General features: G+C 39.9%; 1 protein-coding gene across 1 annotated transcript in view; it reads left to right on the top strand.

Moving 5' to 3' along the window:
- The first annotated feature begins 2,013 nt into the window (after positions 1 to 2,013).
- The window catches only part of psd2 (pleckstrin and Sec7 domain containing 2), a 53,972-nt gene continuing 31,476 nt past the window's right edge, over positions 2,014 to 24,509 (top strand). Inside the window, exons 1-3 of the mRNA XM_063000592.1 lie at positions 2,014 to 2,165; positions 15,131 to 15,567; positions 17,573 to 18,244. Of these exons, the coding sequence (XP_062856662.1) occupies positions 15,194 to 15,567; positions 17,573 to 18,244 (1,046 nt within the window). The 5' untranslated portion in view covers positions 2,014 to 2,165; positions 15,131 to 15,193. The remainder of the gene's footprint in view (positions 2,166 to 15,130; positions 15,568 to 17,572; positions 18,245 to 24,509) is intronic.

Here is a 24,509-nt window from a genome sequence, read left to right as displayed (position 1 = left end):
GCTCCAATTTGCTCCAGGTGGAAGTTTCTATTTATCACAGTTTCTTCCTCAAAGATTTGTCAGCTCCTCTGTTTTAAAACCTGCCTTTCTCTTCAAAACATGATGCCTGGCTTAATCTGATCCGGTTTTCTGCAGGCTCATGATGCCAGCACATTTTGTCTTTTTCTGGGAACTTAGCCAGGGTCACAGCACTTTTTGGCTGCATTTGTCTTTGGGGAGCTACCTCTGGGGCAGCTTGCTGAACTGCCCTTTTTGGAGCAGAACCCACATTTGGACCTACACAGGGCACAGGCTGTGCTAGTTGGTGAGGTGGGGTGCCACCTTTTGTATTGCTATCCTTGGCTTTTTCAGGGTTTCTTTTTTTCCTCTTTTCTACACTTTGGCTGTCGCAGAAGCTATGAGTAGTTTGCCATGTTGATACACCCAGTTTGCAATTCTGATCTATCCCTTTTCTATCCACTTTCTGAGCACGTGTCTTTCCTTTCTTACTTTGGTTGTTATTTTGGTTACTGCTTTTATTTTCCATTTACCTTCTGTAACGTTTTAGCCACAGTTTGTTTCTACCTTGGTTAAGCATTCTGCAAATTTTGTTTATTTTCAGTTCTTCTGGGTTTGAGGCTGCACCTCAAAGTGTCAGTGGCAAGGTGCAACCTGTCCCAGTACATCCGGCTATCACTTTTTATAGCAATCAACAATCTTCTGGCACAACTCTGATTGGATCTTTGACCATCTGCTTGGTAGTAGAGTTTTCCTCAACTTATCTGTTATGGGTTATGATCAGGTTTTTAAAAAGGCCATTGCAAAAGATTATATTTTAATCTGATTTTAAGTTCAAAAGTTCCAGAGGCTTTAGTGTCATTTCAGCTTCAGATAAGTACATACTGAAATGAAAAAACATTTTCCCGGGACCGGGACATGGTGCAATGAAGAACACAAGTGCAGACAGCACAATATACACAGTGTAGATAAAAAAACAATGTAATAAATACAAGACTTAGGCACATACCTAACCTTACCTAAAAAGTGAAGGGGGTGGGACTACAGACAAGTGTGGTGTTGGCCAGTACATGGTACTGAGTGAATGTCAAGTGGGGAAAAAAGAATATACAATAATATACGCAATTGTAAAACCAGTGTATGGTTAATGTTTTCCTGAAACACTTACATGCACCCAATATTTAATAATTCTCAAATAAATTCTTTTTTTTTAATTTATTCTGTCTACTTTTTGCAATGCACCAGTTATATCACTACCACTACCACCAACATGTATGAGAATATGCACATTGTTGTTAGGTTTGAATGACTGTTTCTCCTACAAACATACTTCTGGTTTTAGTGAATAGCAAACTTCATTATCATGATATACTCTAGAAGGCTACTGTCGTGAGTGATCAGAAACTAAGTTAAGTCATTTAAGGTGATGCTTTTGAGACAGAGGCTTCATGGGAGCCACTAAGCCAATAGAGGTGTAAAGCTTTCTTAGTCTGTGAGTAGTGACACTTGTGTTCTAGAAGCATTTAATGTAAATAGCCAAGCTGTTTTAGTGGTTCTTGGATTATTACTAATCTCCCAGACAAATTCCCTCTCAGCACAGCAATGCTCTTTTTACCTTGTACTTTCGGACAACTGTTTGCACAAGGGTAAACTTTTGACTTTTAGTGCATGCTGTGTCATTTTGCAGGTTGTTTCCACAGACTGTATTTTTAAAAAGGCTTGTTGATTGACAGAAATGCTGATACATAAATAAATATACAACTGACGCCCAAACGAATTGAGTTTCTTTATGGAGAATTGATTGGGGAAAGATGGAGAGCAAGGGGGTTAAGAAGGGAGTGTTGCACCCCTGCGATCGAGGACCGCGACACCCAGCCAGACATCGCGTGCACACACACGCACACACACAGCAAACGCATGCGCCCGCACACACTTGCACATAAGCGCGTGCAGATCCCGATCAACCCTCTCTCTCTCTCTCTCTCTCTGTGCTGTGTTGTGTTATGCATGTAGTAATCTGTATCACACCAACAGAAGATCGCGTTAGGACTGTTTGTGTATGTTCGGATCTGGATCTGGAATTAAGAAAAGAAAAAGAAGAAAGGGACTGGATGTGTTTTGTGCGCGTGGATGTGAGAGGACACTGCTTCGGTTGGTGCATTTTGCCGGTGAGCAACAATGATTTATGGCTGCTGTATTACACCCCGATACGAATGATTTGGGGTGTCTAATTGAGACATTACTGTGCGTGTTTTGCATGGTGCATTGAATTGATGTTTAATAGGCTATGCGATGCATCCACATCTTGCATATGTGCTTTATCTTGTGATACATTACAGCCTGTATTTGCACCGGTAGATTTTTAAAGCTCCTGGCTTTAGTTCATCAGCGTCCTGCATCGATATGCAACGTGCAGCGCGCAGTGTTGTCTAGATGGGGTTGTTTTCAGGCATACTGATTAAAATGGGGGACCAGGCATTTCGGATGAAAGCCTCCCAGGCTGTATTTTGGAGAGGAAGAATGAAAGCGGCCGCAGTGAGACGGAGTCCCCTAGCCATGCTGTTGTCATGGTTACTGCGCTGGGAGGCTGGGGAAACAGAGATGCAGCTCAGCCTCGGATAACCTGAGCGGTTTTGAGTGCATGTTTTTTTTACTCCAGCAATGCATAACACGAGGGTTAAGGAAGTATGCAAGAGTCTCACAGATTCAACTGGTACAGATGCCCATGCAAATTACATAGGCCTATATTATAGAAAGCCACTGGTGTGTTGTGTTTTGAACAGGTGCGCATCACCCAGCAGACGTTAATTGAAAGGTATACTGTATATAATGCCGGCTTCCTTTAAATTATCATCCACTGTTCCTTCATAAACAGTGCTCATTCTAATATCAGGGTCTGTGCGTTTACAGTCATGGTACCTGCCCAAACCTGGTCATTGTTTATAATTTAGTAATCCATTGTTAAGTGTTGAAGGTGCGAGACAGACACACATCAGAGCGCCAGACGAGACAGCAGCCCACCACAGACACCGGTTTCTATTTTCTCCTTCACATGTCGGGCCTCTAGCGACCAAACCGCTGAAGGGAAAGCCTTAATTAGATTTATCGTCTGGAATGATTTAAGGAAAGGCGGTGGAAACGAATCGTAGCCGATACAACACGACGTTTGACCTTGGAAGTGACAGAGAAGTGATTTAGGTTACAGAGACTGGTGCCTCCTACTATCTTGTTAGGCTCCTTACATGTCAAACCTGGATAAAAAAAATAACCCCACAGCCCCAACTCAGTTTACACAAAGATGTTAGAGTTATATGACCAGTATGGACAATGGAAGGAAACGACCACTTTTGTTTTCTTCATGTATTAACTTTTAGTGTATATATCCACTTTAAAATTAATTTAGCCAACATACTTACCAGTCTTCTGTCTTGTCCTTATGGAATTTTTAATATGAACAAGATTTGCGTATTTATAAGCGTAAGCAAAGATATGTAAATGGATGGAGTAAAAATGACCTTGACACCACACAAAATAGCATAACTTGTTGCAAAGCTTTTGTTGTCAACTACAGCTTTGATACTTTTACAGACATGATAAACTTTACAGCATTTTGATTTATTTTGACCTGTTCCTCTTGGAAAATTTTCTTTACCTTCTCAAGGTTACAAAGGTAACCCTCAGATGCAATTTTAAAGTCCTCCATAAAGATTCAAAGCAGATTGTTAATACCGTGCAAGCAGTTTTACAGTAAAAAAAAAACTATTTAGTCTTGAGTTGCTTTACGTTTGTGGTTGTTGGCTTGTTGAAGCGTCCTTTCTTGGTGGAATGTGTAATGCAGCAGTAACGTTTGCCGAAACAGCTCCATATCATGATGCTCCCACCTCCATGTAATGTGTTTATAATGTTTCTGAGATGCAACTCTTTTTTCTCCAAACTTAAGGAGCTGAATTATTGCCAAAGAGTTCTATTGATATATGTTCCATCATACTTCTGATTTTGCTAAACACTTTTAGATTTTAGACTATTTGCTATTTGTGCTCATTCTTTTCAAAAGAAAGTTTTTTTTGGTGTAGGGCATTGGAGATGATTGTGGTGCAGTTAATTCCTTGTCGTTCACTGTGTGACTGTTGTTCTTGCTGTTGTCATTTTTTCATCCTTTGTCTTTCATATTATTAGTCTGAGACCATATTTAACATGTCAGGCAATAATATAAGGTTTCATGAACTTTCCACTTTTGGCTTATTGAACCAAATGTACTGGCTATTAAATAAGGATGTTGAAGATGTTTGCTGTAGCTTGGTAGCTGTTTCCATTTGTGGTGCTTAATAATGTGCATTTTTTAGACATTTTTAGTTTTATCATTTTTTTGTTTAATTGTAAAACTTATATTTATATTTATTTAACATTTACATATGTTTTTTTCATTACAGTGACTGAATTCTTTCCCTTTATTAATTAGTTTCACTGTTTAAATCTTATTTTTAGGTACAAAACATTGTGAATGCTGAATAGCTAAATACTTTCCCATTGTATAGAGTTTTTCTTTAAATTCAAGACAAAAAGTGGGATATTCTAAAGCACTTAGTTATATCTGAAAGCTTTTTTGTGACCTGTGTGACCCCTATTTTTGTAAAATGCATGCTATGCTTACAAGAAGATGGATTGCAATAATTTACGTTATTTAAATAATCAATTTTTTTTTAGATAGTTTGGGCATGTGCAGAAGAGGGATGAGAGTTATATGGGGAGAGAGGTGCTGAGGATGGAGCCACCACTTAGGAGGAGGAGAAGAGAAAGGCCAAAGAGGGGGTTTACGGATGCGGTGAGGGAAGGCATGCAGGTGGTTGGTGTGACAGAGGAGGATGTTCAGGACAGGGCAAAATTAAGATGAATGATCTGCTGTGGTGACCTCAAACGGGAACAGCCAAAGGAAAAAGAAGAGGAAGAGAGATTTTTTGGATGGTGAATATTGAGGTTTTTTTTAAATGTCAGAGTTTTCCTTAAGGTGGACCAAAATCTGAAATATTTCTCGATTACAAATCAAGCAAAGCTAAGACTGACCTAAAATGGACAAATTAAGTCATAATGAGCATTCCTGGTCAGTTAGTAGTCATTGTGTACATTAATTAAGAATTTTTACATGGGCTATATAGCACAGTGTACAGACAGTTTCTAGGATTGAATACAGTGTAAAGGACATGCACACTGGGATTGCATGTCTGGGTATGTGTCTGTCTGCCGGCATTGTCTAAAGACTGAAAGGGGTTAGTGGGTCAAAAAAATGATCATGCAGAGAAAAATGTAGGAGGGTGAGGTGTATGGAACTGACATGTTATCATCCAATATCTGCACACAGTGGGAAGTCTGACTGACTGGTGCTACTCTGAATTATTCCTCATTTGTCACTTCACTGGTTTCTACAGTATTGAGCAGCCTTGCCATTTTATAGCTTTCTGCCGAGTCTCGATGCCAGACTTTTAAAAAGGTTGTTTGATTAAGTCTTCCTTTGCTATGGAATCTTAGCTCAGAGTTACTGCATTTGGTTCAGATTGCTGTATTAGTCAGTTTCCTCGGGGACTCTTTTGTCTCGCTTTGTCTATCTTGTTACTCCCCACCACACAGAAAAATTTTGCATACCGCACACCATCCCTAAGGACATTGTGCCTTGTTTTAATATGATCAATAAAGGAGTCGTGGCTTAGATAACAGTAGGTGTGCAAGAACGAGAAAGAGAAAGGATAAAGAAAGAAAACATGCAATGTAGGGCAATTTTGCAATACCTCTTTTTAAAACTGCATCTTTTTAAAACTGCTGAAATGTAGCAATTCCAAGCACAATAATCTGTTTAAAGAAGAGATCCTGCCATCCGTTACCCCTCTAATAGTGCTCTTTGGCAGCTTGATTAGAAAAAAGCATGTGGTACTGCTGACATTTAAATTCTTAAAAATGATACAGGTTATACTGGTTCATACTGAAAGAACTCCCTGTACTACACGGCTCTATAAAATCTCCACACACACTATTTGGACAAAAGTATTGGCACACCCTTTATAATTACTGAATTCTTATGTTTCAGCCACGACAGTTCCTAACAGGAGTAATAAATCAATTATATAAAGGAAATGATCAACTTTTAACTTTGCAGCAGCAGTTTGGGGAAGGGTTTTTTCTGTTCCTGTACACAAAGCAAGGTCAATAAAGACACGAAGAAAGGCTTGGTTTAAAGAAACTTCATTGGCCTGGACAGAGCCCTGACCTCAACCCCACTCAACAGCTTTGAAATTAATTGAAACATCAATTGAGTCTTTTCTGACTTACTCAATGCTATTTTGACTAAATGGGCACAAATTCCCATACTTCAAATCTTGTAAGAAGCCTTCAGAGGAGTGGCTGTTGTTATAGCTGAAAAGATCACATAGAGGTCACTCTACTATAAAACCATTTTTTATGAAATGGGATGTCCAACAAGCTTGTCAGGTGTCCAAATAATTTTGCTCATATAGTGTATCTACCTTTTTTGAAGTGCCTAAAAAGTTTTACTTTGGCTGAAGCCTTTCTCAATATAATATTTTGAACTAACTCACAAACGGAGTGTCTTTTATTGCACAAGAACAAAATTGGAAGGTTGTGTTTTGATAAATGCTTTGTTTAGCTACTAAAATTACCCTAGGTGTTACCTGGCCAGCTGTAGCCTAATGGTTAAGGTATTGGACCAGTGATCAGAGCTGAGTGATCAGTGCTGGTTCAAGGCCCACCACTGCCAGTTTGCTGCTGTTGGGCCCTTGAGCAAGGCCCTTAACCCTCAATTGCTCAGACTGTATACTGTAACTGTAATGTTAGTTGCTTTGGATAAAGGTGTCTGCTAAATGCAAAAAATGTAAATGTGTAAATCTGTGTGTGTGTGTGTGTTTGCCCTGTGATGAATTAGCCTCCTGTCCATGGCGTTTTGCCCATTGAATTGTACCCACTGCGACCCTAAATAAGATAAAGTGGTGGTAAAACGGACAATAAATGAACAAATAAATAAATGGTACACAAAGTTCAAAAAGTAGTTAAAAATAGAAGAAACTTGTGAGGTGCCATCAGCCAAACAGCTGTTTCTTTCACAACATATGGAACTCAGGTCACTGGTTTAAATTATTTGGGCAGAAAAAGGGGTATATTACAAGCACTTTCTCTTGGGTATGCTTTGCCACTAAGCAAATCCCAGGTAAAAGGAATGTAGGTTAATACTAACCAAGTCCATTCCCATGGGTGGATTGTCTACTCTAAATTGTGAGTGTGTGTGTATGTGTAAGCTGCCATGAGTTTGTGTAATAAGTATGCTTGTCTTGCACCCAGGGTGTCCCTTGATTGATCCTGGATCCACCAAGACCATAAATGTGTGTTTGCAGTTACAGACTGACTAATGAATAACTCATTACATAATAATGCCAAACATATATCAGTTCATTGCATGCCTTCACACAGTATGATGTGTAATTACTCGGTAATGATGACCTACAATTGATTAACAGCTTTATTAAATGTTATTAGATATTTTTGGATATACCGCTGGCGAGTAGATGCTTTTATGAGGTTGATTAAATTCAGTAAATCAGCAGGAGTTTGAGCAAGGCTATAATGTGCTGGGTTTGTATGCCTAGCCAGGTGTCACTGCTGGTATGTTAACAGTATACACTTAGTGAGGGATAGTGGTGGGTTGACTGACAACAATTATTGATCATTCTTGAGAGCCTACTGTACTATTGACATTATTGGATCTTTCAAATACTTCCTTGCTTCATTCTTTTCTATGTTGAATCTTAAAGCAGTGGTCCCCAACCTTTTTTGCACCACAGACCAGTTTCATATAAGATATAATTTCACGGACTGGCGGGGGTGGGAGGATTTAAAATAGAATACCGATAGAATGGAAAATCAGTGTGAATCCTGAGCTTTTTTCGCGGCAATGAGGCGCTGCTCCCACCTACTGGTGATTGGGGACAATAACACCTGAAGAGTTTTGGAAATGTAATTGCTCTTGTAGCAATCTCTTATTATTTATTCTTTCTGTACAGCCCGGTAATAAATGACCCACGGACAGGTACCGGTCCGCAGCCCGGTGATTGGGGACCACTGTCTTAAAGTATTTAAAGTTACCATCGCTTGATAATGGTCACATGGGGTAGGAATTGGCTCAAAATAATCATCAAAGTGCTGAAGTGACATTTTCCTATTTAAACAGGAACCTATTAAGTGCTTCCAGCTAATGTTGAGTTTTTTAAATGTATTTTTACAAACCACATTTCCAAAAAAGTTGGGACACTCTAAAAATGCAATAAAAACAATAATATCTTTAATTTCTTAAATCACTTGTTTTAGCTGATAAATGTGTTTTCACTAACAAACCTAATTGTATTCTGTAATGTGATGCCTGGAAGACACTCAAAAAAGTTGGGACAGAGGCAAAATAAGACTAAGCTTCGACTGGCAATGGGTGAGGTCCTCAAAATTGAGTATACAAGGAGCATCCACCAAAAACTTTGCAAGCAAGGATGTGTCATAGTTCACCACTTTGTGCCAAACTGCATGAGAAAATTGTCAGACAGTTCAACGGCAATGTTTCTTAGTGCTAAATTGAAAAGAATTTAGGTTTGTCACCATCTACCGTTCATAATATCATGAAAAGATTTACGGAGTCACAGGAAATCTTGGTGCGTAAAGGCTAAGGGTGAAAACTGCTGCTATGTGATCGTTGGGCCTTTAGTCAGTAAACCGTTGTGCTACTGTGATGGACAAAGCTACGTGAAATTCCAGATTTCAGTGTTTATTGCAAGTTTAGAAAGTGTGCCAGCTTTGTTGGAAATGTGGTTTGTATATAAAAATAAAATTTGTTGTGCAAAGAATTTTTACATATTACTACTACTCTGACGCTTTTGTAGCCATTATTAAAACTCTAATCACATCAGAAACTTGCTGTTTATATCCTTTGCATTTTGGCATGGTTAGGCTGAGATATGAAGCTTTTAGATGGCAAACATCCACCATTGCGGGTCAGTTAGCACTTAAGCTTTTTTCAGCTGCACAAATGCACTGACCTCTGATGTCACACTTTCTGCTGCATAATTTGCCACAAATTTTCAATTGGGGACAGGTTTGGACTGCAAATAGCCCGGTCTAACATTCACACTAATGTAGCCACATTAATGGGCATGGTTTTATTATAAATAAGCATGGATGTCCATGAAAGAGACATTGTCTTTTCAGGCAGCATATGTTGCTCTGAAATGTGAATACATCTGTCACTGTTAATGGTGCCCGCACAGATGTGAAAGTCAGGTCAGTAATACAGCCTTATACCATGACAGATGTTGCCATTTAAACTTTATGCTTGTGTCAGTCTGGATGATCTTTTTTCTTTGGACCAAAAAACACAACATCCTTTATAAGTCCTAAAGGTTAACGTGTCAGACCACAAAACAGGTTTCCATCAGGCATCAGTCACAGGTGAGCAGGAACTACTTAGGTAGCAGAATCTACCCCGCCATTCTAAAACAGGATCTAAATTGCACCTGTGTGTAAGTATATTGGTAATGTGTGATTCCCTGTGATGAATTTGCCTTGCTTAGAGTGTATTTCTGTGTTGTGTCCAACATAACCCTAATTCTGTTAGGACAAGGAAGTTAGTGGTTATATAGCTCAGTGGTTAAGATACTGGCCTAGTGATCAGAAGGTTCCATTCATCCATCCATCATTTAATCAATCTACCAATCTGTCCATCCATCCGTCCATCCATCCATCCATTCATCTGTCTGTCTATCTATTCATCAATCATTTAGTCAATCAACCAATCAATCTACCAATCCCTTCATCCATCCATCCATCCATCTATTCATATGTCCATCAATCTATCCATCCATCCATCCTTCTGTCAGTCAATCTATCCATCCATTCATCTGTCCGTCCATCCATCAGTCATTTAATCAATCAACCAATGAATCCATCCATCCATCTATCCATCCACTCATCCATCCATCCATCTGTCCGTTCATCCATCCACCAATCAATATATTATATGTATATTATTCCATTCTTTATTACAATACTAATTTAAATCAGACACACTGCTGTATTCCTGGGCAAAAATTTCCCATTTTAGATCTTGCCACCTTTATTAGGTCAGAAATTTGACCAGGCCACCCCGATTTTATCAAATATGAACTTTATTTTGTATTTTGCTGGGTTTTTTGTTGTTACTGTAATGCAGCAAAACACAGTCATATCTTCTTTATATTAGTTTACCTAGTTTATGTTTTAATTCATCTGTCCATAGAACAGTATCCCTAAAGGTTTTTAAATAATGCTATTTTGCACTAATTTCAGTCAAGCCCTGGTGTTCCTCATGGTTAATTTTCTCTTTGTTTCTCCTTCTTTGCTGCCCTCACATAAATCCCGTTTTTGTCGTAAATCATAAGCACTAACCTTAGCTAAGATCACTGATGTCTATAGGTTTTTTGTTTTTCATACATGTATTTTGACATCCTATATGAGTTTTTGATGAGCCCCTGGAGCAGGCTGGCCACTCCTGGGTAGTTTTATCACTGTTTCTTCAAGGTTTCCTTTATTTAAAGATAATAGCGCTTCTGTGATTCTGAAGAGTAATAAAGGCTGTAAGGACTTTTGTTCATACCACTGTAAATCTCTGTGTGTGTGCGTAGGAGGAAGGCAACACTTTAGAGTAAGTCATCAGCGTGGCCCTTAAATGTCACCTAAAATTATTTCATCTACTGTGCTCTAGTGTGCACGTTGTAAACCAAAAGGGACAGAATTACAATATCACTGAGACAGCCCAGCGCTTCCTGCAGACACTACATGGACACACTCCTCAAGTCTTGCACACTTGATTCAATCCAGCTGTCAGATAAACCTGATCATGCCACGTATGTGCCGACACAAAGGTAACCATAAACAGATTTCATTTCTTAGTTCGTGAGACGTTTTCACAGCAAGCTTGAATTGAACTGAAGCTGCAGTTTTTATGGCCATTTGATCGAATTGGGTGCTAGGATTGAGATCATCTTAAACTGCAGCGTGTGCGTCAGAGCTGAAAAAGAAAACTGCAGTGGATCAGCCTGTCTGCTTGACGAGAGAGGAGGCGAGAAATTTCTGCTTTCTTCTTTAACCAGCGGGAGAGATTACAGCATCCTAAAAAGGAGTGTTTATATCAAATTCTGTTTTAATCCTCGTCTTTCTGAACTCTGAGTGCTTATTAAAGAGATTCATACTCCTTTTCAAGTCAAACTAGCAATCATGGCAGGGGCAAAATATTGTACACCCTTCCAGTTTTGAAGCTGAGAACCTACTTAATTCTTCAGGTGTTAAGTGACTTCTTAGGACTCAGACAGAATGACAACTAACAACAACTTCTAAGTGTAATAAATTCTCAGATTCTTCAACCCTTTTGCTAACACTCAACAACCACAGACTCCTCTAAGCAGCTTACAGAGGACCTAAAAAATTATGGGGAAAAAAACGCCAATGGATGCCCATGATGCATTTTTGTTACTGTCAAAAATACAGTATAATTACAAAATAGCAGGTGTCAACATCTATTTGAAATCTGAAAGGCCAGGACAGGTCTTATATAGAACTGTTTGGATGTTGGCCAGAAAGGCTAAGCAAATCTCCCATATGACATGAAATGACCTACAGCATGGTTCAGCTGATACAGGAGTGGTGGTGCGCTAATATTTGCACAAACATATTTGCATGTAAGTGTCATATTTTTTTTTACCTATCTATTAAATATAACATGAATGCTAAAAATACCATTTTGCTGCATTTAAAAATAATCAAAATATGTACTTTGGCCAGTCCCACTGACACTTTCAGGGCATCATCTATGGTTTACAAATAAATTTAACATGGCACTGGGTGCCCAGGTGGTGCAGCGGGATATTCCACAAGCACACTATTCCACAAGCACAGGTAACTCGGCTACCGGTCGTCTGGGCGCCCCCTAGCAGGCACAATTGGCAGTGCCTGCAGCTGACAGAATTGGCCACTCTGCTGGGTGGGAAGAGACCAGACTCATAAGTAGGTGGGGTCTTTGACACTGTTTAGGGACCCTGGTTAGTAGTCTAAGGTGTCTGTACAAGGATGAAAGTTTGAATCCCAGCTTACTGCCAATCAGCCACTGTTGGGGCCTTGATCAAGGGTCGTACAATGGCTGACCCTGCGCTCTGACCCCAGCTTTCAAAAGTGCTGGGATATGCAAAAAGAGAATTTTGTTGTAATGTACACCTGTATATGTATATATGACAAATAAAGGCATTCTATTACAGAAGTGAAGGAACACTGAGATCAGTATGTGATTGGCCTCCACCAAAGCGTGAATCCACCAAAGTATGGCTGAATAAAAAGGAGTCAGTGGACTGTACGTGTCAGAGGGAGTGTGTGTCAGACGAATATACCCTCCTCGGATGCCATCAGGGTTCCCAGCAGCGGAAGATTAATTGGCTAAGCTAAATTGAGAGAAAAAAGGGAGAAAATGCATAAATAAAGTAATAAAAAAATGATGGCACTACATAACTAAGAAACCATTTTTGCACTTGACATGCCCATAACAAACCTTTACTGGAATAAAAACATAAATGTAGTAAAACAAACACAAAGAAAACAAAATGTTGCATAGAAAAATGTGCTGTTTCATCAGAAAACACTGCTAATTTTAAATGCTGCAAACACACTTTTCAAAAGAACAGATTTTACCCTGCTTGCCTGCTGGGGCCAAATTATTACACCACATTAAACAAATGTTTTCCCCAGTACAGTCTGATTATTCTTTTTACAATAGCTTGTGGCTGCATACTGTGAGCTGATGAACTGTATTAGATCAAAATGGCACTTACATTTGAGGTTTGCAAACTCTAGGTCACATTCAGGCATTGTTTTGCATGTCTCAATGTTGATGAAATAGAAAGTATTATAAATTGAATGTAAATAAGAACTGCTTGATGTTTAACTGTAGTACTTCAAATGTTCAATGTGACCTTTAAATTGACCAGGATTTCTTCATAACAGTGGTACATTGTAACTCAATGTCCCCTAAACCATTAAAATTAGAATTAAAATAGAATAACTATACTGCTCACAAATGAGCTTTTTTTCGCTGCAACGAGACGCTGCTTCCACCTGGGGGTGATATGAGACGATAAACACCCTTGTGTTGGAAATGGAAGCAGTGTTTTCATTGCTGATGTAGCGATCTCTAATCACTTATTCTTTCTGTGCGGCCCGGTAATAAATGTTCCACGGACCGGTACCGGTCTGCAACCCGGTGGTTGGGGACCGCTGCCCTAAACTCAAAATCTTTTAAACTCAACACCCTTTGTCGAGAAATTTGTACCTTTAAACTCAATGTTTCTCTTAAATGCAACGTGTTCAGTTTGTTTTTTGAAAATGTATTTATTCAATTTCAAATGAACAATGAACAGTCGCTTTGTTCATCGCTTGGCTTGAGCGGTGCGGTAATACGTCATCAAAGTGTGCATATGAGACGAAACTGCATTTGTGTGGAATAACCGTCAGATTCACTCTGAAAGCTCCACATGTATCTGTGTTTAGCTGGATTTTCCTCACTGTTTTACTTTAAAACTTGTATTACAACTCGGGGTTCTGAGAAATGGTAAGAATCAGCTTTTTATTTCAGTGTTTTTTTATTTTTTTTATTATATTATATTTGTGTTATTTTCAGTGTTTAAGTGTCAAAAACAACCTCATTATTTGACATAAGCCTAAAATATATGCAAGTCCATGGGAGCATGGAACGCATTAACAGGTTTCCCATATAAACTCAACGCCAGTCCCAGAACCGATTGACGTTGAGTTTTAAGGTACCACTGTAGTTACAAATAGAATAGAATATTTTTATTTAACATATATACATATACAAGTGTGCAATACAACAAAATTCTTTCTTTCCCATGTATTCCAGCTTTTTCCTTGTTTGAAAGCTGGGTAAGAGTGCAGGGTCAGTTATTGTACAAAGATTAAGGGCCTTGCTTAAGGGCCCAACAGTGGCTGCATGGCAGAGCTGGGATTCAAACTCTCAACCTTTTAATGATAGCCCAAAGCTCCACCCACTAGGCTACCACTCACTGTCCCTAGAACAAAACTCTCAGCCAGCCTCAGCCTCCCAGTAGCTTTAAAAACAGGCACGTGTCACCTCGTCTGTGATCTAATTTGTACATTTGTACTATACTGAAATATGTATGTATTCATTTGCCTGAAAACTCCTTTAGCAGCAATATCATTTCCTGTAGCTGTCAATCAGATTTGTACAATGGTAAGGATGAATATTAGACCATTCTGGAATTTCCTGCCTAATTAGCTCTTCTCAAGCCATGTTACAGTTTCCATTATCTCAACTGGATAACTGTTTACATTTTACATTTTTGCCATTTAGCAGACGCTTTTATCCAAAGCAACTTACAGTACCGTGACAGCATATTTTCTAAGCAAGTGCGGGTTAAGGGCCTTGTTTAAGGGCCCAACAGTGGCAACCTGGCAGTGGTGGGGTCTGAACCAGCGACCTTTCGATTACTAGTCCAGTACCTTAACCACTAGACTACAACTGCTATTAGAATCAAAATAAGCAAGTAAGCAAAATATCATGATGCTCCCTCCATCATGCTTTGCAGTTTGTAGTGTATTTTTTTTTTAATGCAGTGCACTTCTTATATTGTGTTTGTGTTTTCTGTATTGCCAGTAAATTGTTAGATTAGTTGCTAATGCTGCCATTGCAATCCTTTAACAGGAGTCCAAGAGAGGATGTATGACATTCCTCTCTTCTCACTGCTGCCACATCTCAAGCATTTATGTTTTTGGTGCTCTCTGAAAATGTGTTTTCATTTGTTTGTTGATGTTGCAAAAGCTGTGACTGATTTACACGCTTTACAATAGTGCACAGTTTAATTCCAACACATGTTATTTTAGTGTTGAAAAGCTGTGCTTAATCAGCTCCAACAGGGGTGTTAGATTAGGGCTAATCTCAGCCAAATTTGCACTTGACAGGCAGCTTTTTATAATTCTGTATGGTAGCTCATTTCTACATTATTAATAAATCACTTTACTCCATTTGTTTTTACAGCATTAAAATCTAACCCACATTTACCTGGACTGCTAGCTCATTGTGACTGAAGAAAAGGCCACGATGAGCCAGGAGGGGCAGGATGACCCCCTCCACACAGACACCCCACCTCCACAAACGCCACCAGAGACCCTAGAGAACAAAGAAAGCCCTGGGACTGTAAATGAGGATGAAGAGACTGATAAACCAGTGACTTGTCCAGGTGATAAGGATGACAAGGATTCAGGAGAAACAGAAGCCGTGTCAGAAGAAGCGAGGCAAGCAGAAAAAATAAATAGAGAAGCACTGACTAATGGAAATGAGAAGCAGGTCAGAGATGATGCTGGGGAGAATGGAGAGATGGAGCACATCAATGGAGACAGCAGAAGCATCCACAGCTCTGATGACATCCCCCCACCTTCATCAGGGGAATCGGCCGGGCCACAGCACACCGTGAGGTCAGTAATCCACCTATCGGCCTAGCGTATAAGAGATACGGATTACCATGCAAATTAGACATGAATCTAAATTATACAAATTGCCATTGTTTAGACAACAAGAGATCATTTGAAGGTCAAAACTAATAATACTTATGATACTGTGATGCTGTGTGATATGAATTAGTGGAGTTTAACCAGATTTTTGGCATATATCTGATTTTGTCTGTCAACATTCTTAATAGAGTAAAGATCAGGACATGGACTAGGACATATAGTAGTGACACTGTAGTGTCTATGAGTAACTGGTAAGAGTGCAATGTTTTTGGAGATGGTAAATTAAAACAAATTCACCAAATCAGTAATGAGGGGTTATTTAAGAAGCTATAAAGTCTTCATTGTATTCAAAAATGGTCTATCACCAAGTCAGACATTGTATTTCAAAAGCACAGGCATCAAAATGGAGTTAGCCTATTTGGTGTGTGTCTGTGGGAATTTGCTTCATGTAGGTAGATAGATAGATAGATGGATGGATGGATGGATGGATGGATGGGCGGGCGGTTGGGCGGGCGGGCGGGCGGACGGACGGACGGACGGACGGACGGACGGACAGATAGATAGATAGATAGATAGATAGATAGATGTTAATCCTATAGGAAATTAGGGCCTCAATATAGTTAATATAGCATTCATAAAGTCAGGATGTTAGTGCCCATTTGGTGTGTGTCTGGAATTTGTTTCTATATAGACAAAAAGGGATATGGATAGACAGACAGACAGACAGACAGACAGACAGACTGACTGACTGACTCACTATCTGACAGACACACAGATAGATAGATAGATAGATAGATAGATAGATAGATAGATAGATAGATAGATAGATAGATAGATAGATAGATAGATAGACAGATACATAGGTAGATAGATAGACAGACAGACCGGTAGACAGACAGACGGATTGTTAGATAGATGGATGGATGGATAGATAGATAGATAGATAGATAGATAGATAGATAGATAGATAGATAGATAGATAGATAGACAGACAGACAGACAGACAGACAGACAGATAAATAGATACTTTATTAATCCCAAACGAAATTAAGGCCTCATTATAGTTAATATAGCATTCATGAGATCAGGTACTGATGTTAATGCCCATTTGGTGTGTGTCTGTGGGAATTTGTTCCCATTTAGGAAGAAAGATAGATAGACAGACAAACTGACTGACAGACAGACAGACCCACTGACAGACAGACAGACCGACTGACAGACTGACCGACTGACAGACAGACAGATAGATATATACTTTAATAATCCCAAAAGAAATTAAGACCTCAATATAGTTAATATAGCATTCATGAGGTCAGTCACTGATATTTGCAATAAATCATTCATAAAGGTATTTTTAGTATTTTCTAGAGTTTTGCCACCCTAAACTCATCTTTGTGGATCTTGCTTTTTGCACAGTTATGCTGATACAGTAAATGTCTCCTCTAAAGTGTTGCCTTAATGTTAGAAGCACGTTTTATTCTCTGTAATTAATTTCATACAATTTTTAGTGATAGTCATGAGGGGTGTCCACATATCTTTGGCAATATAGTTGCCAAATATATATTGACAGTATACCTAGGTACATAGCCATTGAGTCTGGGGGCTGAACTGAAGACAGGTTACTTATTTTGAGAATACTGGAATAGTGGTTTCAGTGTCTTTAAGAAGAAAGCACAGTAAGATATTTTGGGTCTGAGTGGCAGGGGATCTGTCCTGAATGAAGCTCTGCTGGGATTCTGCTGTTCCTGATGCATGAGTATGACAGCAGTGCAGCTAAAGATAGAAGACAAACTCCATTCTTCTCTGCAGTTGCAGTCGTGTGACAGCCAGCCGCTGCATTATCTACATATTCTGCTACGTGCATTGTTCAGGGTTCTTGTGGGGTGTGGCGTTTTATTAGCCAGTGTAAGTGTAGGGAATTGAGGTACGTTGGTTGTGCTACATGTTGACCTTGTGTGTATAAATTTAGATTGGAGAACGGCACCGAAGAGGACAGCGAAGAACAAGAAGACGAGAATTGCTGTGATAACGAGCCAGGACGAGGAAACCTAGACACCTTCAGCTCTACCTTTGAGCTGTCAGTGGAAGAGGTGGATGCAGAAGTAGAAGAGGAGGAAACACTGAACCGGGACAGCTTCAGTTCAGCGTTTGAACAGATCGTTGAGCAGGTTGGGGAGTCCCCGACACTCCTGGAAGAGGAGGAGGAGGACGGTGAGGAGGAACGTGACAGGACGAAGGAGAGTCAGGACGGCTTTAGCTCTACATTCGAGCGCATTGTGGAGTCTGAGTTGCTAAGAGGCGGGACCTGCTACAGCAGCCTGGACTCGCTGGACGTTCTGTCTCTGACGGACGAGACGGACAGCTGTGTGAGCTTCGAGGCGCCTCTTACACCACTTATCCAGCAGAGGGCACTGGCGGGGCCAGAACCCCCAGAGCTGGAACTGGAGACTGTCCAGGAAGGCAGTGAAACCCAGGAGGGGGAAGAGGATGAGAATGGGGCTGGATTGGATAGTCCCCTTCACACCTCCATACCAGGCAGCAGGTCTGAAAATGTGCTGAGCCAGCCAGCGCAGTGGAGCATTCCCAATGGATTCCACAATGAGCCTGCTGAGAGACCAGGAATCCTCCCCGTTTCTGTCAGGTAGGTGTGTGTGCATGTGTGAGTTGTACCAGGTGTCCACAGAGTCTCTAAAATAACAAGCCAATTTAGTATCGACTGGCCACCTGTGCCACCCACTGACGATAAATAAAAACTGTGCCAAGAAACACAGCTAGCTTAATTCATTTAGAACCAAACCAACAAGCTACAAGATTAATCATCACATTAAATAAGAGAAAAAAATGGCCAAACAACAAGATTTTCAATGATTAATGTTACTCTAATTTTAACTTGAGTAAAATTAACTTGCACAACAACTTGCACAAATAATATGAACACAAACTAAATGTTAAACTAGCAAAAAAAAAAAAAAAAAAAATTATATATATATATATATATATACAGTGTATCACAAAAGTGAGTACACCCCTCACATTTCTGCAAATATTTAAGTATATCTTTTCATGGGACAACACTGACAAAATGACACTTTGACACAATGAAAAGTAGTCTGTGTGCAGCTTATATAACAGTGTAAATTTATTCTTCCCTCAAAATAACTCAATATACAGCCATTAATGTCTAAACCACCGGCAACAAAAGTGAGTACACCCCTTAGTGAAAGTTCCTGAAGTGTCAATATTTTGTGTGGCCACCATTATTTTCCAGAACTGCCTTAACTCTCCTGGGCATGGAGTTTACCAGAGCTTCACAGGTTGCCACTGGAATGCTTTTCCACTCCTCCATGACAACATCACGGAGCTGGCGGATATTCGAGACTTTGCGCTCCTCCACCTTCCGCTTGAGGATGCCCCAAAGATGTTCTATTGGGTTTAGGTCTGGAGACATGCTTGGCCAGTCCATCACCTTTACCCTCAGCCTCTTCAATAAAGCAGTGGTCGTCTTAGAGGTGTGTTTGGGGTCATTATCATGCTGGAACATTGCCCTGCGACCCAGTTTCCGGAGGGAGGGGATCATGCTCTGCTTCAGTATTTCACAGTACATATTGGAGTTCATGTGTCCCTCAATGAAATGTAACTCCCCAACACCTGCTGCACTCATGCAGCCCCAGACCATGGCATTCCCACCACCATGCTTGACTGTAGGCATGACACACTTATCTTTGTACTCCTCACCTGATTGCCGCCACACATGCTTGAGACCATCTGAACCAAACAAATTAATCTTGGTCTCATCAGACCATAGGACATGGTTCCAGTAATCCATGTCCTTTGTTGACATGTCTTCAGCAAACTGTTTGCGGGCTTTCTTGTGTAGAGACTTCAGAAGAGGCTTCCTTCTGGGGTGACAGCCATGCAGACCAATTTGATGTAGTGTGCGGCGTATGGTCTGAGCACTGACAGGCTGACCCCCCACCTTTTCAATCTCTGCAGCAATGCTGACAGCACTCCTGCGCCTATCTTTCAAAGACAGCAGTTGGATGTGACGCTGAGCACGTGCACTCAGCTTCTTTGGACGACCAACGCGAGGTCTTTTCTGAGTGGACCCTGCTCTTTTAAAACGCTGGATGATCTTGGCCACTGTGCTGCAGCTCAGTTTCAGGGTGTTGGCCATCTTCTTGTAGCCTTGGCCATCTTCATGTAGCGCAACAATTCGTCTTTTAAGATCCTCAGAGAGTTCTTTGCCATGAGGTGCCATGTTGGAACTTTCAGTGACCAGTATGAGAGAGTGTGAGAGCTGTACTACTAAATTGAACACACCTGCTCACTATGCACACCTGAGACCTAGTAACACTAACAAATCACATGACATTTTGGAGGGAAAATGACAAGCAGTGCTCAATTTGGACATTTAGGGGTGTAGTCTCTTAGGGGTGTACTCACTTTTGTTGCCGGTGGTTTAGACAATAATGGCTGTATATTGAGTTATTTTGAGGGAAGAATAAATTTACACTGTTATATAAGCTGCACACAGACTACTTTTCATTGTGTCAAAGTGTCATTTTGTCAGTGTTGTCCCATGAAAAGATATACTTAAATATCTGCAGAAATGTGAGGGGTGTACACACTTTTGTGATACACTGTATATATATACTGTATATATATACTGTATATAGCTCTTTGTTCTGGGCTGAGTTGCTTACACTTACTCGTTTATTGCCCACGTTTAGGGACAAGGATCAATTTTGGGCTTGTTAGGGAAGGGCATCATCATTGCAGAGCCCAAAGCCCAATTCTGTTTTGCACCCATAATGGCATATCTAGTGTGCATTACTTCTTTTCCCCAAAATGTTTGGTGGAAGGTGAATTTCTATATTATTATTACTTGTATTTATTTATTTTAGGATTTCGTGTTTTGCCTAATGCTTCCCAACTTTGCTTGTCACAGATCTACTATTTCAGGCAAAGGTGTGTGCTTACAGAAAACAGTTGTACTTACTTGTATTAAATACTTTCCTGTTTTTTATTAATGACCAAAAATGTATATCAATGACCAAAAATCTATCTGTGGTTTCTGTGATTTATCCTTAGATCTCATTGCTCAAACAAACTTGAAACAAAAGTGCAAAAAAAGTGTTAAAACACACCTATAATAGATAATTTTATCTTGAGGGGAGTGGATGGTGCATAATGTCTAGTAATTACATTACTGTGGAAATTGGGAACAAAACCAGGTACAGGCATGTGGGTGATGCAAGTCTCTGGTTTGTGCTGCAAAGGCTGCACTCTTTGTAGCAGCTGCAGCACTTTTATTCTGGATTGAACTGTAAAGTGATGATAAGTGAATAGAACAGAATGCTGAACTGTTTAACAAGCTATTCATTAAGTGTAACAGATGAAGGTTTTAATCATATTACAGTTATAATAAGCTTTATACTACAGTCATATCATGATAAATTTGATTGATATTTCTGCTGCAGTTTTTGATATCTTGACGCCTCTTAGGTAGATCTAGTTATTTTTTGCTTACTCTTCTAAATCAATGCTTTTGATCACCTATTATGTAAGCATGCTTAAATGTAGCTATAATAAGCATGAATAATGGTTTTGTTCTGGCTCATATTTTTGCTGTGTCGCACTATAAGCATTGTTCATTAGTTTCTTATTGCTGGCTATTATCTAACATAATACCAAGTGTGTTTATGAAATAATACCCAAGGTTGCTGGCACATCATAGTCTGTTAAAATTGCCTTATAACGATATGCAATATGATCTCAAGAAAGAAAATCCCTCATAAAGGAACAGTTTTCTTTCTCACTCTAACAAAGGAACAGTTTGATGTAGTTTGCAATGTGTGAAGACATACTACCTTTATTTAAATAGGCACAGAGAAGTCACTAGGAAATTTAGGATGACATGCCACAAAGTATTATATGAATACCTTTATAAAAAGCTGTTTGTATATTTTTGACTCATATTTTGTCATATTTTTAGAAATGTGAGTTTTAAGCATTAAGGGACAGAAAAATGACTGTTGCAAAATTCATTAAAATTCCAAGACTATGATGACATACAGTACATCTTCCTTACGAGTATATGTAAACTTTTGATTCAACTGTAACGTGGTTTAATAATCTGTAAAGGGCATGTAGGTACAATAATAAACAGTAAAAGTTGATTGTCATAAGCAGTTATAACAGTGTAGAGACATAAATAATAATACCAACTTTACAAATGTAAGTATAAAGGAAAGGGAAAGTTTTAAGTATGTAGGTGCAACCTGGAAAGTTGCTTATGACATCAGTAAATGTGGGAAAGCTATTGAGGCTAAGTATTTTCTTCTTATTAAAATTCTACAATAATGTATGTTATTATAAGTCTGAAACCATTCATTCCACCAGCCCGATTCATTGGGCGAAATGCAGGGAAACACCAAGGACAGGTTGCGAGGACAGGTTGCCAATCCATCACAGGACAAATGCACACACACGCACACACACACACAAATATATATACACCAATCAGGCATAACATTATGACCACCTTCCTAATATTGTGTTGGTCCCTTAAGCTTGTCCATTTTTCCTGCTTCTAACACATCAACATGAGGATAAAATTTTCCCTTGCTGCCTAATATATCCCACCCACTAACAACAGGTGCTGTGATGTAGAGATAATCAGTGTTACTCACTTCACCTGTCAGTGGTCATAATGTTATGCCAGGTGTGTGTGTGTGTGTGTGTGTATATATATATATATATATATATATATATATACAGTGTATCACAAAAGTGAGTACACCCCTCACATTTCTGCAGATATTTAAGTATATCTTTTCATGGGACAACACTGACAAAATGACACTTTGACACAATGAAAAGTAGTCTGTGTGCAGCTTATATAACAGTGTAAATTTATTCTTCCCTCAAAATAACTCAATATACAGCCATTAATGTCTAAACCACCGGCAACAAAAGTGAGTACACCCCTTAGTGAAAGTTCCTGAAGTGTCAATATTTTGTGTGGCCACCATTATTTCCCAGAACTGCCTTAACTCTCCTGGGCATGGAGTTTACCAGAGCTTCACAGGTTGCCACTGGAATGCTTTTCCACTCCTCCATGACGACATCACGGAGCTGGCGGATATTCGAGACTTTGCGCTCCTCCACCTTTCGCTTGAGGATGCCCCAAAGATGTTCTATTGGGTTTAGGTCTGGAGACATGCTTGGCCAGTCCATCACCTTTACCCTCAGCCTCTTCAATAAAGCAGTGGTCGTCTTAGAGGTGTGTTTGGGGTCATTATCATGCTGGAACACTGCCCTGCGACCCAGTTTCCGGAGGGAGGGGATCATGCTCTGCTTCAGTATTTCACAGTACATATTGGAGTTCATGTGTCCCTCAATGAAATGTAACTCCCCAACACCTGCTGCACTCATGCAGCCCCAGACCATGGCATTCGCACCACCATGCTTGACTGTAGGCATGACACACTTATCTTTGTACTCCTCACCTGATTGCCGCCACACATGCTTGAGACCATCTGAACCAAACAAATTAATCTTGGTCTCATCAGACCATAGGACATGGTTCCAGTAATCCATGTCCTTTGTTGACATGTCTTCAGCAAACTGTTTGCGGGCTTTCTTGTGTAGAGACTTCAGAAGAGGCTTCCTTCTGGGGTGACAGCCATGCAGACCAATTTGATGTAGTGTGCGGCGTATGGTCTGAGCACTGACAGGCTGACCCCCCACCTTTTCAATCTCTGCAGCAATGCTGACAGCACTCCTGCGCCTATCTTTCAAAGACAGCAGTTGGATGTGACGCTGAGCACGTGCACTCAGCTTCTTTGGACGACCAACGCGAGGTCTGTTCTGAGTGGACCCTGCTCTTTTAAAACGCTGGATGATCTTGGCCACTGTGCTGCAGCTCAGTTTCAGGGTGTTGGCAATCTTCTTGTAGCCTTGGCCATCTTCATGTAGCGCAACAATTCGTCTTTTAAGATCCTCAGAGAGTTCTTTGCCATGAGGTGCCATGTTGGAACTTTCAGTGACCAGTATGAGAGAGTGTGAGAGCTGTACTACTAAATTGAACACACCTGCTCCCTATGCACACCTGAGACCTAGTAACACTATCGAGTCACATGACATTTTGGAGGGAAAATGACAAGCAGTGCTCAATTTGGACATTTAGGGGTGTAGTCTCTTAGGGGTGTACTCACTTTTGTTGCCGGTGGTTTAGACATTAATGGCTGTATATTGAGTTATTTTGAGGGAAGAATAAATTTACACTGTTATATAAGCTGCACACAGACTACTTTTCATTGTGTCAAAGTGTCATTTTGTCAGTGTTGTCCCATGAAAAGATATACTTAAATATCTGCAGAAATGTGAGGGGTGTACTCACTTTTGTGATACACTGTATATATATATATATATATATATATATACCCACATACACACAACAAGAACAACAACAGATCAATTAGGTCATGGTTTATCTTTTTATCTTTATTATCTTTTTTAGTATTTTTTAAACACCACTAAAGATTCCCTAAAAGAATAGAAGGCAAGAATAATCTAAGGATCACCAAACTGATCACTTGCGCTCCCCCTTGGCCTCTCTGTGCAACAAATACTTTTCACCATAAAGAAGTCAAGAAATTGACCAGTAGGTGGCATGCAGACTCTAGCAATTACTGACTGAATTAGCTGCTTTTTGGTCCAGGGTCAGTCGATACTTTTATGAGCCCGTCGCCTGAAAATGCAAACTTTTAATACAGATCTGTTGAGCTGCCTTTACACCCAGGGTTCCTAGACTGTCAGCTTCATCACAGCCCAGTGTAAAACCTCTGGGTAAAGATGAGGTGTAGATATTACCATCATGATGATCTGTTCAATATCTGTCA

The sequence above is a fragment of the Trichomycterus rosablanca genome, chromosome 8, assembly GCF_030014385.1.
Source record: "Trichomycterus rosablanca isolate fTriRos1 chromosome 8, fTriRos1.hap1, whole genome shotgun sequence".
In the NCBI taxonomy this organism is placed as follows: Eukaryota; Metazoa; Chordata; class Actinopteri; order Siluriformes; family Trichomycteridae; genus Trichomycterus; species Trichomycterus rosablanca.
The sequence above is the reverse complement of the archived record's forward strand: the minus strand, read 5'-3'. Positions and strand labels throughout refer to the sequence as shown.